The sequence below is a fragment of the Euprymna scolopes genome, chromosome 28, assembly GCF_053919585.1.
Source record: "Euprymna scolopes isolate OS-2025 chromosome 28, ASM5391958v1, whole genome shotgun sequence".
Lineage (NCBI taxonomy): Eukaryota > Metazoa > Mollusca > Cephalopoda > Sepiida > Sepiolidae > Euprymna > Euprymna scolopes.
In genome coordinates, this window is record NC_136509.1 from 53690548 (window position 1) to 53711184 (window position 20637).

General features: G+C 32.0%; 1 protein-coding gene across 2 annotated transcripts in view; it reads right to left on the reverse strand.

Annotated features, from left to right (window-relative positions):
• The window catches only part of LOC145249629 (uncharacterized), a 245894-nt gene that overhangs the window by 74401 nt on the left and 150856 nt on the right, over nt 1–20637 (reverse strand). The window contains exon 1 of one of the 2 annotated variants that reach the window (XM_080111375.1): nt 10672–10877. The exons of the other annotated variant lie outside the window; for it this stretch is intronic. Within the exon in view, the coding sequence (XP_079967501.1) occupies nt 10672–10737 (66 nt within the window). The 5' untranslated portion in view covers nt 10738–10877. Of the gene's footprint in view, nt 1–10671; nt 10878–20637 lie in introns of those variants that run through there. 2 annotated transcript variants of the gene reach the window in all.

Below are 20637 nucleotides of genomic sequence, written 5' to 3' on the forward strand. Positions count from 1 at the left end.
TGCGGATCGAACAGTCTGCAACCGGATATGCATGTTTTTAGTTAAGTTTAATGTCTTCACATGGCACCAAAAAGTAGAGTATTTTAGGCAAGCATTTAGTTCATCTGTTGGTGTTGATTGAAGAATATCAGGTAACATTTGTCTGAAATCTCCTGCAAGCAATATTACTGCATTCCCAAATTGTCTGACATTGCCACGCAAATCTTGCAAGGATCGACCAAGAGCCTCAAGTGATTTTTTGCGTACCATTAGGCATTCATCCTAAACAATAAGTTTGCATTTCTGCAATATTTTCCCCATATTGGATGTTTTGGAGATGTCGAACATGAGATTTTTGAAAAATTGACTGTTTCAAAGTAGAATAAATAATTCTTCTACTTGGCAGCAAGGTCGCAAGTATTCCTCATGCAGCAAGGGTTAAGGCTATGTCATTTTGTTACCGAATGGCTGCCAAAATCAATTTAATTAGAAAGGTCTTACCAGTTACTTCTGGTGCTGTTCAAGGTAGCAGTAATTTCCAAATAACTTCTATTCTCACAGTCAGTAAATTAGGTGACTAAAATAGGATTTATCCATGTTTTGACAATGCCTTATTCACTGTAATTAATTTAGGAGACTAAAATAGGATGAAGGATTAGAGATGGACAGATAGAGAGGAAGATATATAGATAGAAACGAGAAAGTGAGAGGAAAATAGAGAAAGAGAAGGAGACAGAGAGAGATAAAGGGGTTGATAGACAGAGAGAGAGGAGGAGAGTTAGAAACAGAGAGGGCGAGACAGAGGAAAGGAGAGAGATAGGGGGAGTTAGAGAGAGAAAGGGGCTCAGAGATTGAGAGGGTGATATAGAGAGAAAGATAGATTGAGAGAGGGAAAGGGAGAGATGGATAGAGAGAGATATTAAGAGAGGAAGAGAGAGGGGGGAGAGAGGGGGGAGAGAGGGGGGAGAGAAACAGAAGGTGAACTACACTTCACTGTTTTTTTTTCGTTCAGTAGAGAAGAAATCTTTCGAGACTGAGGCAATTTTAATTTTTTGTTACTATCCAGAGTACCCTTTTTTTTGGAGTTAGATTTTCCACACATTAGAAACCGACCGGGTTATCTGTACTTTCACCTAACAAATTAACACATATTAAAAAAAACACATATTAATGATAAATGATTTATTATTCTATTCATTAAAATTCACTAATTTTTAAATAAAAAAGTAAAAAAAAAGTTAATAAAAAATAGTTGCTTATGTGCGCATGGAAAAATGTTTGTAAAAGTGAGAAATTATTTTAATCATTTAAAAAACTTGGTATTTTTTTTTAGATTAGGTCCACCTTATAATCACCCCCAACCTCCGCATCTTAAGAACAGCTTTCGGAATAAACATCATTTTTGGAGAGGGGGAAATATTTGCAAAATTTAACTGATATTTGTTGTCAGCATACCCACCCGAAAATACTATTTAAAAAGAAAGGAGTAGTTCAGTACCCGTTTCAGAGAAGTAGATTTATTTATCAATAAAAGTTGCAGAGAAGTAGATTTATTTATCAATAAAAGTCGTCATTTATAAATGAAAACTGTGGAGATGAACCTAAATGTAAGTATTTAACCAAAAAATTATCCACTCATATCAATTAAAAATGTCTGTAAAAGTGAGAAATTATCAATACATGGTTTAGTTATTTTTTTTTAAATTTTCATGAAAAGAGTTAAGCCAACGTAAATAAATACATGAATTACAAGTGTTTGTAAAAGTGAGAAATTATTAATAAATGTTTAGTAACTTTTTTCTTTTAATATTCATAAAGAGTAAAATTTTTATTCCAATATTCATGAAAAGAGTTAAGCCAACGTAAATAAATAAATGTTTGTAAAAGTGACAAATTCAGGTTTACTTACTTTTTTAATTCATGAAAAGAGTTAAGCCAACGTAAATAAATGTTTGTAAAAGTGCGAAGGACAATGTAAGTAAATAAATGATAAATGTTACGTGCGCATGCATAAACCTTGACTAAGGAGGGGGCTAAGGGAGCAACCATAAAATAATTCTGCTGGTCGCCATGGAGCTCAACGCCCAAGGAGCACTCCACTTTATTTTAAATATATATTTTCCAAAGGACTGTTTGAATAAATCAACTGAATAAAATGGAGCTTCTACCCTTTATTGCCGAAATTGGAGACGCCATTTTTTTTCACACACTTGCTATCCAAATCTAGGGGAGACATCATTATATGGTCGAACGATTGCCTCCGGAAAGGGAAAGAATAAATTTACAAAAATTAACATTTATTACTCCCGGAAACGTTAAATTAAACTAAATATAATCATTTATTACTTCCAGAAACTTAGTAAACCGATATTACTGGAGAAAATGAATCTTGACAATTCAAAAGAATGTTTAAAATTATTTATTTGTTCGAGAAAACAAAAAGATTAAACTTCCGGAAAGAACTATGAAAAAAAGTAAATAAAGAAAGTGAAAAAGAATATATATCCATAATTGTTTTATTGGAAATGTTTCGATTTAATTAATGAGAACGGGAAAGTTTTTCATGGAACATTTTTTTTTATTGAAATGACATATTCATAATAGTTTAAACTGAGCGAGCGCCATTTAAAAACCAAAACATTTATTAGTTTTTTTTGTTTGTTTATTTTTTCGTTTGTGTGTGTGTGTGTTTTTTTTCGATCAAATAAATAATTTTATACATTTTTTTTAATCAAAGCAACTTTGAAAGGCCAACAACAACTTAATTTAAATGATTGTTTTGTTTTTTTAACGGAGAAGTGGGTTGTTTTTTATTTTTATTTTTTTAATGGGAATCGAAATATAATTGTAAAAACATTGATTGAAAAGTTTGCGAAAAAATATATAATTTTAAGAAAACAATTTTGAAATGAAAGCAATATTGGATTTTATAAAATAGTTTTTTTTTTCGAACAAATAAATAATTTTTAACATTCTTTTGAACTGTCAAGATTTTTTTGTCAAATAAATAAATTTCAAGCAATTTTTGCAATAAATAATAAATAGCCCGAGCATATTATAAAAACCCTAACCTCCTCATGTTAAAACGGCTTTCGGAATGAACACCCCCAACATGTTAAGAACGGCTTTCGAAGTTTGTGGAAGGGCGCGTTTAATTTGAAAGCCGTTTTTAACATGGGGAGGTTAGGGTGTTTATAATACGGTCAGTCATGTCGTAAAAATGAAACAGTTTAGAAAAAGTTAAAACAAACTTTTTTATGTAAACAATGCCGTGAAAGAAACTAAACAATTAAAACGTAATGTTTGATGAGTGAAAAACCTTAAGATAAACAAAGGAATTTAAAATTTAAAAAAATTGGTAAGATACATAAATGTATTTAAATTTAAAAATTAGGAGTTTTTTTTGTGCTAATGCAGAGAGTGATCCGCGCTATTTTTTAAAACGTATTTCCACGTTTAATTAAAGTTTTATGATATGTTTTTTATTCAATTGTACAGAATAGGCACAACACACCCTCCGCTCTCCATGTTAAGAATGGCTTTATAAATAATAACGTTATTATTTTAGCATGTACCACTCTCTGCATGAGTACCTTTTTTTTTTATTTATCTTATAATTCGAGAGTAGTTGAAACGGAAGTTACCGGAAATAAAAAAGGGCAGTCTCGCAGAAACGACTTACGAAAAATATTTTTATTTTAATTAATATTTTTATAATTAGCAATGCTAAATTATTTTAATAACATGCAAACATTCCTTGACTTTACAGTTAGATTTTCTGAAAATTTCAATTAAATTGGTATAGAAATATGGTTTTATTGATTTAGAACGAACCAAGAATTACACACACACACACACACACACACATATATATATATATATATATATATATGCGGAAATATGATTTTGTCAATTTTATTTCATTTTTATATATACAAATCACTAATTTAAGAAGCTTAATATAATTGCAGAGCATATAACAATTAAATGACAAAAGTCTGTATTCCAAATTTCATAATGTTGACCATCTTACAATTTATTTCTTTAATTCCGTTGACATTTACATTTCTTATATATATATATATATATATATATATATATATATATATAATCTTAGTCATTCAATAAATTTAAAAAATTATAAGAGAAATGTTTAAATTTAAAATCAAAAGATTTTTGTTATTCTATATAAGACAAACAATACATTTGAAATATTATAAAACCTTATCCTTATTTCGATGTCTACCTGTCTACCATATCTTCACAGCTTTCCATACCAGTTGATTATTAGATAATTTTATTCTAAAGTATATATATATATATATATATATATATATATATATATATATATATATATATATATATACTAGCATGGGTGCCCGGCGTTGACCAGGTATTTGGAGGTGTATGTTGAGCAAAAAAAAAAAAAGAAGCGGTCAATTTTTTTAAATTTGACTCCTATTATGACCCCTTAAAATTTATTGTTTTAGGCTCAAATCAAGTTATTAAGTTTGATCCATGTCCAACGAACCTATATCTAAAATTTCAAGTGTGTAGACACAAAATTGTCGGAGGAGTTTGGTAGAGTTCTCAAAGGTCAAATCGTTGAACTTTGACTCCTTAACGGTCAAATTTCCCCAAATTTCTGGCCAAGAACCAATCATATCGATTTTCCCAAATGTCAGTACCCTGTATATCAAATTTCGAGTATGTAGACTAAAAATTGACAGAGTTATTGCGTAGGGAAATGTACACACACACACACACACACACACACACACACACACACACACACACACACACACACACACAGAGAAACTTTCACTTTTATAGATATACTAGCAATCGGTGCCCGGCGTTGCCCGGGTGTTTGGAGGTGTATGCTGAGCAAAAAAAAAAAAAAAGAACAACAAAAAAAACGGTAATTTTTTTTAACTTTGACCCCTACAATGACCTCTTACTATTTATTGTTTTGGGCTCAAATCAAGTTATTAAGTTAGATCCATGTCCAAGGAACCAATATCTAAAATGTCAAGTGTTTAAACCCAAAATTGTCGGTGGAGTTTGGTAGAGTTCTCAAAGGTCAAATCGTTGAACTTTGACCCTTAACAGCAAAATTTCTGGTCGAAAACACACAGACACAGACACAGACACAGACACGTTCACTTAAATAAAGATAATTTTCGCGAAAATATATTTTTTTATATCAACTTTGTTTCCATTCGTAGCCAAGAGAAACCAACAAAATGATGTTTCCTTAAAAGAGAAAATGTTATATATATAATAATATAAATATACAAGAAATAAATGTTACCATAGTCAATAAAAGTTACTTTTATGGTAGAAAAGTTCATTGGTTTTTATTTTTAAGTAGTTTGTATATTCTTTTTTATTCACGAACCGGTTTAAAAAACATCAAAATGACAGCGACTTTGAAATGGAGAGCCCCGTTTTCAATCTGAAGGAGGGGCACCTAAACATTCCGTGTTAACAATTTAAGAGAGTTCCGTCAACGTAAGGAATATTTATAAACATATTTTAATGTTTTCCGTTATTTTGCGCTTGAGGAAAAAGATGTAGTTTATATAAAAATTAATTTAAGTAGTTATCGCCTCAAATTTCGTTTTAATTTCGGTTCGCTGAAATTATTTGAAGTGAAGAGCATTAAAAACTATTTCAAAACAAAATAGTATTATAGTAACATTTACTTCTTGTATATTTATTTTTTCGGGTAGTCGTTTGTTGACTTTTCTGCTAAACACTCTTACTAAATAATATCGACGAAATATCGAAAAACAAAGAAACAAAAACAGTTTTTTAAAATTATGAAGCTTTACTTACTTTAGTAAAATAATCCGAAACGGCAAAATGGGATATTAAAAAAGTAAACACGTAATTACTTTAGTTTTTTTAAAGCAAAGAATCGATATAAATATGAATCAGAAAAAAATGGCGCCTTTTTCAAGCAGAACAGCTTCGTTTCAGTTTTACAGTATTGAACGGTGTAGTATTGCGCCGTCGGATTCAAGGTTGTACTATTTTAATGTAAAGAACACGCAGAAAGGGCTATAATCAACTGAATTCCTTATAGTACACTGACAAAAAAAAGCTTAAACAGATATATAAATAAAAATAAAAAGGTTATGTAAATGGTTTAAAAAAGACATGTAATCACGTGAGCAGGATTTTTTCCTTCTTTTGACACAATAACAAGTAACGTTGTTATTTTCTTATTATTTATCTATTTTCGAAAGAGTACCACGTGCAAGTGGAGAAGGAGAAAACAGAGTTATGCAAAATTTGTGTCGAGAATTGTCTAAAGTTCCGACTTTTTCTTTTGGCTTTCACTTTAATATGAACGTGAATTTATGAGGAGAATTTATTCGACACAATATGATTCAACTAAAAAAAATAAATAAATAAAATCTAACGTGAATTAAGATTAAAGTCAAGGTGTTATTGTGGACCCCCCCTTTTAAAAAAGCTTGTTAAACTTTGTGACATATTTACATTTATAGAGGTCAGGCGCGAACGAACACCCAATAATTTTATTATACCATATTTCTTTAAACTGAAACATAATTATCAAAGTATACTTACGCAAATAGATATGAAAAGTCTTTGTTAAAGTTTGTACCATATTTCCCTGGAGTACAGGCGCGAACGCAACCCCACACTTTTATTATACCATCCCTATTTAAGTTGAAACATACTTATCAAACTATTCTTATATACATCTATATCAAAAACTCTTGTAAACGTTTTTTTGTTTCCATTTTTTATTTCCATACTTTGGGAGCCAGGTGCGATGGTCCAAAATAATCCAAAGGCAGAAAGCTATCATTGGATTATTTTGGACCATCTTCCAATTATGGGATTTCCTTGGATTTTACTTGTGTAAATGGAAATTCAATTAACTTTCTTGAAGTTATATATTTGGATTTTACCGTCACTGGATTATTTATCTTCCACCAGACTATCCATTCACGTGTAATCACCTTTTTCTTCACCATATTCCCTCTGCTTCACTTTTTTGTTATCAAGTAAAATCTTTGACTTACTGTTTGTTTCATCAAATACTTTTGCAGGCAAAATCCGATCCCGCATTTTGCTAATTCCTGACGAGAAGGAAAGTATTTCTTCGAAACTCCGTGGATTAAGGACTATCCACTTATCTAGTGTTTCTTTTTCAGATTAAATATGTTTTTAACTCATTTCAAAGTGTTTTTTTAACATGTTTATTAACTGTTTGCTCGTATATATATATATATATATATATATATATATATATATGTGTATATATATATATAAATATATATATATATATATATAACTACTTCATTTACTCACATAAATTTAATATACGAAAGTATAGATTTATGCGTAAACTTTTATTTACTTCAAAAGTGCTCAATACGTAGGTAGAGCTAGTTAGTAATTTATTTTGTATCGCTATCCTAGAGTAAGTTTTATTTTGTGAACACAGTTGTTTGCTATTTCTCGTCTACAGTTTAATAGATTTTGAGGTTCTTTAAAGTACAGGATAGCAAATTTTTCATGGAGGCATAATTTACATGGTCGTCTAAATGTCTGCACGTGGTAGCTTGTCTCATTATTTTCTATTCGACTACCGGCGAATGTCCGCTTTCTTTGAGTTCCCAGTATTTATTCGCTAGTGTTGTTTTTATACGGTGTTTTTTATTTTTGAATGTACTTTTGTGGTCATAGTATCGGGTTTTGAAATCTAAGGAAGTCATGCCTATGTAATATTTCTTGTTATTCGGGTTTTCTTTCGCAAATATTGTTGCTTGATAAACTACACTTTTTGTTAGACATTTATTTTGGACTGGGCAAAGTATGCGGTGTCTACAATTGCATTTATCTTGTTCGTTATTAGTATTTTTATTTATAGTATGGTTGTTCTTGCCCGGGGTTGGTTTGTTATTATTATTATTATTATTATTATTATTATTATTATTATTATTATTATTATTTCTGCTAGTGTTGGTTTTATTTCTGTCATGGTGTCTACTTTTTTATTGTTTATTTTGTTGTTGTTTACATTGTTTTCATTTAGTATTTTGTTATTATGTGCTTTAATTATCATCTCTAAATAGCGATACTAAACTAACAATAACAATAGAAAACAAACAAATAAATAAATTAAATAGACATGAATATACATAAACGATCACACATATATGTATATATATATATGTATATATATGTGCATGTATGTGTGTACACATAGGTATATTTATATATATGTATATATATATATATATATATATATATATATAAAGGAAGGAAAAGATCTACCTTAAACCACTAACCTAGTTCTAAAACAAATCCTTTGTTCGATAAAATGCATGCCCATTGGCTGATAGGAGGGGGCGCGGTGGATACTAGAAAGCTGATTGGCTAACTAGAAATCCTCAACATATATAAAAACAAGAAGCAACCATAAAATTCGCGCATAAGCCTGACGAATCCTATAGTGGATGAAACGCGGAATATTCAGTGTAGCTTAATCGCCATATATATTTTATAAATTACTATATATATATATATATATATATATATATATATATATATATATATATATATATATACAGGGTGACCCTCCCCCCCCCAAAAAAAAACAGAGGGCATTCAATTGTTTTTCTGAGCATTTTACAGTAAACGGAGAAAAAAGGCCAAAGACCCTAGTGTTTTGATGTGATGTTTTGAATATAATAAACTAGTTATGACCAAAGTTTCATTTCATTCGGACAAAACACTAAGACACGGGGCCTAATTAGAGTTGAGGCCCGTTTTTTGGGGCCACCCTGTATATATATATGTGTGTGTGTGTGTGTGTGTGTGTGTGTGTGTGTGTGTGTGTGTGTGTGTGCGTGCGTAAATGGGTATCTTATAACCCTTTCAGTGGCGCATCTAGGGATTTGGGAACATTTCCATTGTCTTTCCCGGTAAAGAATAGACTTTAAGATTTTATGTTGATCCTCAAACATCCCCCCCACATACGCCGACATTGAGTTTATAGACCGATTCTAAAATTCTAAAGTTTTATTATACAGTTGTTTCTACTCATTTTTAAACATTTTTTAAAAATAAATTTTAAATTCAAGATATATTTTTCCAAAGACTTCTACGGTGAATTTTTATCTGTTAATTTAAAAATTGTTATCTTTCTTCGTTTCAATTATTCTCTTTTTCAAAGTAAAAACTTTAAAAAACAAAGCAAAAAAAAAACAAAACAAAACATCATGGTCTTCCATAAATAGGCAAATATCAAAAATACAAAATTCAAATAATTTCAAAAATTATTTGAAAAAAAAAAAAGATATCTTTTTTCATAAAGTCTTCGATTAGTTTTGTCTTTAATAAAGAAAAATGTGTTTATTCCACGTTTCTTTCCCATCATTTTTTTTTTTTACTCATTTTTAGGTTTTATTTTTGAAAATTATTTCATACTCGCCGATTGCCATAAAAATTATCACCGTCGCCATCTTTTTTCAAGTTTTATTGTGATACCACATACTTTTGAGTTTACCTTAAATTTATTATTTCAAAAGAAAAGTGTCTATGTGGATATGTAAAGAAACCATTGTATGAAGAAATATATTTTTAAAGTAAATTCGAAACACATATCAAGTTACATATAATATTCTTAAATAGATATTAACGGTCATTTTATACCCACAGATAGTAATGTTTCATGCTTACGCAATCATCAGTATAGAAAGTGATAATTCTGGTCGTGAGATTCGAACCCAGTCACAAAGCCACCGTTGATTTCCTAGACTAGCATTTTTCTTTCAGGCTATCGGCAATGAAATGAAAACTAAGTATCTATAAATGCTATTATCTAATAATTGTGTTGCTGTGATTTCCAAGATGGTAATCTAATGAAATTATAATGTTTATAAAATAGTGCTCAATAGCAAGTAGAGTTGTATTATTGTATGACTTTCTTTATTTCTACAAACATTATCGGTTACATGTTTCAACCGAGATTTTATTGAAATGTAGTTTTTTGTTGTTTTTGAAACTAGGTGAAACTAGCAGCCTGTTAACGATGGATTTCGATAGTAATCACAGCTTAAACATGTTTGCATATATGTAGCCTATAATGTTTGTATAAATAAAAAAATATACAATATATATATATATATATATATATATATATATATATATATATATATATATATATATATATATATATATATATATAATTAAATGGTAACGTATAAACGTTTTTATTCCAAAAACTTTTTTCCTATATGCTGTAATAATACAAAATATATGTTGAAATATATTTTAGTTCTGGAATTGAGTTATGTTTGGAATAAATCTGTTTTAATTGTACTCGTTAGACATGATTTCTAATTAACTGAACTAGTCATCCTCATATCTCTTTGTTATTCATATTTTTATTTCGCCTCCTCTCATTCTATGTTGATTCAATCACTCTCTAATATTTCTTAATCTCTCTGTGAGCATTTTAAGAAAAGTGACTCTTTTTTTCAGAATTGCCGTCTAATTTACGTTTTAACAGATATGTAAAAGTCTATGCATTTTCGAATGAAATATAATATAATGAAGCATAATAAATAGTAAGTGTACGTCTACCGTGTATAAAAATATAAAGTTATGAAAACTACAAGTGTGAATATAAGGTGTGATTCCTACCTCACTTGTATCGCGACCCTGCTGACACACGTGCTTTCGTGGCCACTTCCGTGTTGCGTTTGTCATCGTTTTTCAATGATGTTAAATGCAGGTCTTAAAACCTCGGATTTAACTGCGACCGGTTTCAGCAGGCGACGCCGAGAAGGAATGCTTGTGTCGACTGTGGCTTGAAAACCGAAATCAAAACGAGTGGAGAAAAGAAAGACCATAGGAGACGAGACAGGGCGGCGGAGGCGGTAATGGTGGTGCAGTAAATGAAACTAACTGAAGTAAGCACCTACGCCGGGTGTGAAAAATTACACCTCGTTAGTTCAACAAATATTGACTTGTATAAGTGTAGACACCCCGACGTTACCCAGGAACGATTCTGGAACCCACATCACTATTTCTAGTATGGATCACATATTACTATTTGTCTGTGATATTATCACAGTACCGCCCCCATATTTTTGATTGAATTGAATTACCTATAAGGTACTATCCTCGAGTGCCTTCGGCCTCTCTATACAAAGGTTTGCCAGGACAACCGTAGCATGAAGATATTTCATCCTACAAGTAAACTCTCAGGAAATATTCAAGACAGCATAACAGTATTCGAAACCCCAATAAGATCCTCTTACGGTTATACAGTAGTTTGCACGACGAATTGTGCACTTTCTCTTAGTGATGTTATCTCAAGTAATAACATTTAGATGGCTACTTCACCAAACTAGAGACCACGAGAAAGATATACGATGACATAGTTAACAATTTGTTATGTACTTGTGTGTGGGGGAAGATGATGATGATGATGGTGATGATGTGTATATATTCTCGTGTCTGTGGTGTCTATATGATTGTGACATGGTGGTGACCGTCTGTCCCTTTACGTGTGCTATTCTTTCGTGTGTGTGCGTGTAACATGTATGCATATAACGAAAGTCCTACCTTCTCCCTCTGTTCTCTTTGTCTTTCATCTTATGTCGTTCACCTGGAACCAAAATGCATGTTCCAAAAAAACACAACGCGTTTCTTACTTGTAGAGACAATCTCATGGAGTTTTTCACATCCTCTAGAAAGGTTTTCCGCACACAACCCATTTCTAATTTCTTTATTTTTCTTTCTCTTCTTCATATTTCCTAGATGACCAGTCTTCTTAAAATCTCATTTGCTGCCTTCTAACTACTTTGACGACTGTCTCGACTAAACTCTCAACCGAACTCTAAAAAATCCCCATGTGCGTTTCTATTTATCCCAGGATATGTGAGAGGCTTTAATTCCCAAATTACCCAAAATACACTCACTGACCTGCCTCACCACACAGGTACACGCTCTGTCAACGGAAGTCCTGGGATTGATCTATGTCATCGGAAATCTTTATTGACCTTCTTTGCATTCCTTGGCACAAACAAGTTGAGTTCAACCCAACACCGCGTTAATCGCGCGATTCATGTCATGGACTTCATAGGAAATTGGGAAGAGGAGAATTAATGTTTTTTTTTACTTATCTGAGAAGTAAAGACGAACATTTAGTTGAGCATTAGTTTTAGTTGATAGCTATGTATCTCATATAGACATCGTGTGTTAGTTTTTGAGATTTTACACAGAAGTAAAATGAGGACAGTTTATTTGTATATCATAACATTAACCCACTATTAAAATTTGCATGCCATGTTAGGTTAGTATAATCTAATATCATTTGTATACTGTACTATGTCATATAGTACAAATGAACATGTGTGCCCTGCTTGTTTCAGTAATTACACATTAAAATAGTGTTTTTTTTATTAATAAAGAACGAAAAGCTTAAACTTAATAAACTGCTAATATTAAAAGTAAAGTAAAGAATAATCACGTATGCAAATTTAAATTTTATAAGCAAAGAAGGAAAGGCTTGATCCCAATAATATCTGGTAATCTATATATATAAAAGCGAAAATGTGTGTGTATGTATGTATGTATGTATGTATGTAAGTTCGCTTTTTGTGTATGTCCTTAAAAAGCTTTTTTTCGCCGAGCTTCTCGGTAGGCTCGCTCCTTTTTAAAACTTTTTATATGCTGTCTAGATAATATGTACGCCTTAACATATCATTTAATTTGCCCGACTTTTAAACGCTATTTTTTCCAGATTTTTAGATCGCCGCGTGTCCTTCATGACAAGATGGCTTTTACGCATGCGTCAACGCGCGCAAAAGACGTTGTACCTTGAATTCGCTTAAATATTATAAAAACCGACCTACATTCGGTCACGCGTCCATAGCACAATGATTAAGTGACAGCGTCGTTACCTTAAGATTGCAGGTTCAATCCGACTTATCAGATACATTTTTTCTTTTCGATTTTTAAACTTTCAATATTGAAACAAGGTTATTTATACCATTTTCTTTGTTCGCTTTTCGTTGTGTATTTTTTGTTTTTCCAAACACGTTAATTTTTCTTTTTTGTTTATCCGATTTTTTAAAGGAGTTTTACGTTCGTTTGCTGTTTTTCCGATCTTTAAGAAGTTTAAACAGGGTTATTACTTCGCTTATTCTTTACTCCCCCCTACACACACACCTCTAAACACCCGGGCAACGCCGGGTACCCACGCTAGTCTATGTATATAAAAGCGAAAATTTGTGTGTATGTATGTATGTATGTATGTATGTATGTATGTATGTATGTAGGTGTGTGTTTGTATGTCCGCAAAACCTTTTCGACAGAGGCCACGAATTTTCACCAGATAAATTTCAAGCTCGAACCTTCAGCCGACGAATACGAAAAATTGGCCCAAAACATTAATTCTTTCACCCTAAACTGACCATTTTTGTACAGGGAGAAGGTAGCAAAAAACTGTTCCCTCATGACAAGATGGCTTCTACGCATGCGCAAATGACGTCGGAACTTGAATTAGTTTAAATATTAAAAAACCGACTTAATGTTGTCCACGACCTCTTAGCTCAGCTGATTAAAGCGTGGCGTCATTTTCTAAAGGTTGTAAGTTAAAATCGTGATGTGAGATGTCTTTTTTTGTTTGGATTTTTAAAGTTTTAATATTGAAACAGGGTTATTTATACCATTTTTCACGTTCGCTGTTTTTTTTTTCATTTTTATTTTTCAGATTTTTTAAAGAAGTTGTTCGTTTTTTTGTTTTTATTTTTCAGATTTTTTAAGACGCTTTAACATTGTTTTGTATCATGTTCTTTTTTTTGTTTTTTTTCATCAAATTTGCGTTTTCTTTTTTGTTTTTGTTTTTCAGATTTTAAGAAATTTGCACATCGTTCGTTCGCATTACATTCGTTTTTTGTGTTTTTTTTCGATTTTTTTAAAGAAGTTTAAACATTGTTTTTTATAACATTTAAACAGAGCTATTTCTTCGCTTATTATTTTGTATTGATTTAACCCCCCCCACCCGAGCACACACACCTCTAAACACCCGAGCAACGCCGGATATCTCCGCTAGTCTATCTATATATATAAAAGCGAAACTGTGTGCGTGTTTGTGTTTGTGTGTGTGTGTGTTTGTATGTCTCGCAAAAACTTTCGACAAAGGCCATGGATTTTCGCCATAGGTATCATTTTCAAGCTCGAACCTTCGGCCGACAAATATCGAAAAATTGTCCCAAAACATTAATTCCTTCACCCTAAACGGGTCAGTTTCATACAGGGAGGGGGTAGCAAAAAATCCTTCTCTCATGACAAGATAGCTTCTACGCATGCGCAAATGACGTTGGAACTTGAATTAGTTTAAATATTTAAAAACCGACCCGAGTTCGTCAACCTCCTCTTAGCTCACGTGATTAAAGCGCGGCGTTATTATACAAAAGGTTTTATGTTCAAATCGTGATGTGGGATGTCCTTTTTTTTCTTTTTCGATTTTTAAACTTTTAATATTGAAACAAGGTTATTTATACCATTTTTTTTTTCGCTGTGTTTTTTTTTTGTTTTTGTTTTTCCGAACACTTTCATTTAAAAAAATTTTTTTTTGGTTTTTGTTTATGCGATTTTTTTAAAAGAAGTTTTACGCCCGTTCGCTGTTTTTTTGTTTTGTTTTTTTCCGATTTTTTTAAAAAGTTTAAACTGGGTTATTACTTTGCTTATTCTTTACCCCACCCCCACACACACCCTCAAACACCCGGGCAACGCCAGGTACCCCCGCTAGTAATAAAGAAAGGAAAGGATTTCTTTTACTTTTAATATAGACACAACATATTGCATTCTTCTTCTTCTTTTTCTTCTTCTTATTAATATTATTATTAAAAAAGTAAAACGAAGGAAAAGAGAGAGTTTTATCTTTAGATGGATTAGTTTTTTTTCTTATCGGTAGGGAGAGAAAAAGAAAGTGAGTGAGGGAGGGGGTTTTGTCTTTTCTATTTCATTTATTTCAAGTAAGACATGACATTGCGAATTGATAGAGAGGATAAATCTGCCAGCATTTCCAATCATTTTCAAAATTGGTTTGATATAGTCTTCAGGAGTTATCAAGCAACAACCTGAAAGGTGCATGTAACCCTGAAGAGTGACACATTTGACACGCCAATACCCGAGTAGAAATATCGAATAAACTTGAAATGTTTTTATTTATAACGTATTAAAAAGCTTACATGAAATGTGCACGTGTCCGATGAGTATGTGCTCAGATGGTTATTATGTAAATCATTCTAGATCAATACTTTGTCAAAAAGATCAACAGAACTTTTGATGATGACGCAAACTAGTTAGTAACTCGGGTGCGTGATCTGTTCTGTCGATAACCCCTAAACGAGATAAAATCGCCATAAAGAACAACAAAACTTACAGATGTATAAAAATAATAAAAATGAAAATTTATGTTATTTTTATTAGCGAGACAAGATAAATTGAAAAGTTTGACTCGGTCATGATTAAAAGACTTTAAAATTTATTTGATGCCTTTATCCCTTAAGGAGGTCGAATTTAGAAATAATTCTTTTCAGTCTATTGATATCCCTGCTTTCGGTCGATCATCGACTTCGGCCCTTCTGTTGGTCTGCCAGTCTGTCTATCTGTCGGATTAATCAACTGTATTATGTTGAGCTCGCCACATATCAGTCTTTTATTAAAAAGTTTCACTTGAAACGAGTTTTCTGATTTGCTAACCAATCATAAATTGTGTTACACTTTCTGCTCTCCTCCAATTGGTCAATCTATGAGGGCCTTTGTTTCACTCAAGAATAAGGTAAATTGGGTCTTATTTCAATAATAGATTGTCATACAATTTCTTGACAACTAAGTATAGTTATTAGATATGGCTGGTGTCCTCATTAGCCATTCAAATCGTGACAATTTCACCATAAAATGATTTCACGATAATTTGTTATTCCAGTTATCAATTTTACTTGGGAAATATGGCTTCTTATAGTGTAAACACAATTTGAAAGATGACAAAACTGAGTTTGATTCCTTTCATTCAGCTATCATGTTAGGTACAAAAAATACTTCCCAACATTACGAATTGATCATAACCTTTTTAACTTACTTTGTTTATGCTTTTCATCACTGAAATACAAATAAAATTGCCCGTATTATTTTTATTCTTCTCGTCTTGAGTGGTATTTTCACAACGTTTCAGTCGATGTAACTTCTGACCGTGTTTTGCATGTTGTCGAACTCTGGAATCTGCACGGAATTTCGAATGGAACCTTTGATTTTATCAACGGGAGTAGCATGTTCTCCTTCTGTCAGCCATGATTGAGTCGAAATCATAACTAATTCGCAATTGTATTTTGAGTGCCACCCGTACTGAGGATTACATCTCCAATCTTCAGAAAAGTGTAAATTTTATAACCGAATTTAACCAAGCACTTTATTTTCACTACGTCACCAGTCCGCAAAGTACAAAAGAAGGTTAGAGGTTGCATCGACTGAAACGTGGTGAAAATAAGAATAAAGATGAGAACAGTAGTCCGAATAATTCAAATAATACGAATAACCAATCCTCATCTAAAAAATTCAGAAACATAAAGAAAATTACCTTTTGATTAATTGTTTGTGAAAAAAAAGTATGGCGATATTTGTTGTCTCGAAAATTTTAAATTAATTCTTTTATAATAAACTAGCATGGGTTCCCCCCGGTGTTTGGAGGTGTATATTGAGCAAAAAAACCCCCAAAAAACAAACAAAAACAAAAAAAACAAAAAAAAAACATGTTCATACACAAAATTGTCGGAGGAGTTTGGTAGAGTTCTCAAAGATCAAATCGTTGAGCTTTGACCTCTTCCCAGCCAAATGTCTGTCCGAAAATTGATCACATAGATTTTCCCAAATCTCAATACACTGTATATAAAATTTCGAGTCTGTAGACTAAAAATTGCCAGAGTTATTGCGTAGGGAAATGTACACAGACAGTCAGACAGACAGACAAACACACAGACACGTTCACTTTTATAAATATACTAGCATGGGCACCCGGCGTTGCCCGGGTGTTAGGAGGTGTATGCTGAGCAAAAAAAAAAAAGGGTAAATTTTTTAACTTTGACCTCTATTATGACCCCTTAAGATTTATTGTTTTGGGCTCAAATGAAGTTATTAAGTTAGATCCATATCAAAGGAACCTATATCTAAAATTTCAATTGTTTATACCTAAAATTGGCGGAGGGGTTTGGTAGAGTTCTCATGGTCAAATAGGTGAACTTTGACCGCTTAATAGCCAAATTTCTAGCCGGAAATAGATTACAAAGATTTTCACAAATCTCAGTATCCTGTATATCAAATTTCCAGTCTGTAAAATTAAAATTGAGAGAGTTATTGCGTAGGGAAATGTACACACACAAAAACACACACCCAGACACACACACAGACACGTTCACTTTTATAAATATACTAGCATGGGTGGCCAGCGTTGCCCGGGTGTTTGGAGGTGTATGCTGAGCAAAAAAAAAAAAAAAAAAAAAGCGATCAATTCTTTTAACTTTGACCCCTATTATGACCCCTTAACATGTATTGTTTTGGGCTCAAATCAAGTTATTAAGTTAGATCCATATCCAAGGAACCTATATCTAAAATTTAAAGTTTTTAGACACAAAAGTGTTGGAGGAGTTAGATAGAGTTCTCAAAGGAAAAATCGCCGACGGTGACCCCTTAATTTCTGGCTGAAAACAGATTAGAAAGATTTTCCCAAATCTCAGTACACTATATATCAAATTTCGAGTCTGTAGACTAAAAATTGACAGAGTTATTGTCGTAGGGAAATGTACACACACACACACACACACACACACACACACACACACACACACACACACACACACACACACACGCAGACACGTTCACTTTTATATACGTTCACTTTTATATACATATACTAGTATTTTAGCCCGGCGTTGCCCGGGTGTTTGGAGTTGTCTGATGAGCAAAAAAACAAACAAAAAAAAAAAACAAAAAAACAAACAACAACAAAAAAAGGTCAATTATTTTAGCATTGACCCCTATTATGACCCCTTAAATTTATTTTTTGGACTCAAATCAAGTTATTAAGTTAGATCCATGTCCAAAGAACCTATATCTAAAATTTCAAGTGTCTAGACCCAAAATTGTCGGAGGAGTTTGGTAGAGTTCTCAAAGGTCAAATCGTTGAACTTTGACCCCTTACCAGCCAAATTTCTGAGCGAAACCCGATCACATCGATTTTCCCAAATCTCAGTACTCAGTATATCAAATTTCGAGTTTGTAGAGTAAAAATTGACAGAGTTATTGCGTAGGGAAATGTACACAGACAGACAGACAGACAGACAGACACACACACAAACACACAGACACGTTCACTTTAATAGATATACTAGCAGTTTAGTCCGGTGTTACCCGGGTGTTTGGAGGTGTATGCTGAGCAAAAAAAAAAAAAAAAGGTCAATATTTTTTAAATTTTACCCCTATTATGACCCTTTAACATTTATTTATTTAATACGGAAATGAACGATGTAAAAAAGCAGAAGGTATTAACAATTGTTTATTTGGATAATTTATACGCGAAAAACAAACAAACAAACAAACAAACAAACAATTGTAACGCTGAAAACGTACACAGTAAAACAATACGTTTTATTGTCACGTTGATTATTTATTTGTAACGCAAATTAAAAAAAAACATATTTTCGGGGTTATTTATTTATGTTGGTAGTGTAGAAGAAAATGTATGAATGTTTTTTAAGAAAGGTGTATTAAAAAATGATGAATAAATTAAAAAAAAAAGGAAGGCGGCGGGTAAATCGCCGTTGTAAAATACTCCTATGGTTGTCAACGGGTTAAAGTAGATTTATTTGTAAGAAAATTGCGTTCAAATAACTTTAACGTAATACGGAAATGAACGATGTAAAAAAGCAGAAAGTATTAACAATTGTTTATTTGGATAATTTAAACGCAAAAAAATTTGGGCTCTGAAAACGTACACAGTAAAACAATACGTTTTATTGTTGCGTTGATTGTTTATTTGTGACGCAAATAAAAAAAACATATTTTCGGGGTTATTTATTCATGTTGGTTATGTAGAAGAAAATGTATGAATGTTTTTTAAGAAAGGTGTATTAAAAATGGAGAATAAATTTAAAAAAAAGGAAGGCGGCGAGGAAATCGCCGTTGTAAATTGTTCTTATGGTTGTCAACGGGTTAAAGTAGATTTATTTGTAAGAAAATTGCAACAGTATAGTTGTAATACAGAATAGTCGCAAAACATCACCACCCTTCCCATGTTAAATAATAATTTCTAAATAATAACGTTAATATTTCAGTGGGCAGGTCAAATTCTGCAAAAGTAGCGATTTGTGTTTATTTGTTTACGCTGTTATGGGCTTATGTTTATGTACGCATGCGCAACCGGAAGTCGTAAACCGGATGTGGGTTACAACATCCGTTACAAGGTTATTTATCTTTACTACAGTTTATTAGACATAGTTATTTTTTTTTAAATTAATTTTTTGTGTACTTTATTCATCCCAAACAAGGCATATTGCCACTTGAAATTTAAGGGCCTACGATTTATGATAATATCTTACAGGAAAATGTGGGAGGCGTGAGCAACAAGCTGTCTGCTCGTATTACGTTTAAGCTTCTGCAGTTTAGTACAATTTGGGAAGCAGGAAACAGAGAGAGAATTCCAAATTCTAGCAGTTTAAGGAAAGAGACTGTTAGAGTAAAAGGTTTTCCGGTATTTAGTAACCTCTACAGTAAAGGTGTGAGATTTTGCTGCTTGTCGGGCGGCGTACTTGCTGCTGTCCCAAATACTTATTTGAATGCTGACTATGTTCAACTTTGCTTAAATTTCATGATCTCACGAGAACCGGTGAGTCAACATGATTTAACCTTAAATCACCACGAACAATACCGCACTAAAATAAAACAGATAAAACACTATCAAAACAAAGATTAAGACTGAAACGTAGATAGCTAATGCATTCAACGCATTTATTACAGACTTGTAGGTTTGAAACAGTTAATACAATTGTCTAAAGTATTAATGCACGAACGACATCAAAGGACGTGTGTGTGTGTGCAAACATTCCATGCTAATCGTGATGAAAGAATGCTAAAAATAAAATATGCATACACTTTTATGGGGAAAGTTGTTTCGTTTGTACAATGTCAGCTAAAAAATGTCACTCACGGAATCGTTAATAAAATTTAGAATCCTTTCTGCAATCCATCTATAGTTTTATCCTTATTAATTAAGTCTGTGCATATGTTTATATATTTGTATATTATTATGGATTTGGGACACAGCTGCTAGGCGTACAAGATAGTAATGTTGTCTATATTTAGTTTAATTTAATACAAAGAGGAATAAAAAGGAGATAGAAGCCATTCATGAAAGTTCAGATTTCTGTTTACTATTAACAATGGGTATTAGATTTTAATTAATCGATATTTTTCAGATTTCAATTTCTTCGTAATATTTTAAAGGGTTTAATGGCTATAATTTCCAATTTGAAAATTATAATATTTCAGATTTGCATTAGATTTAGTTTATAGTAATTAGACACTATTTAAAGTAGCTTTCCT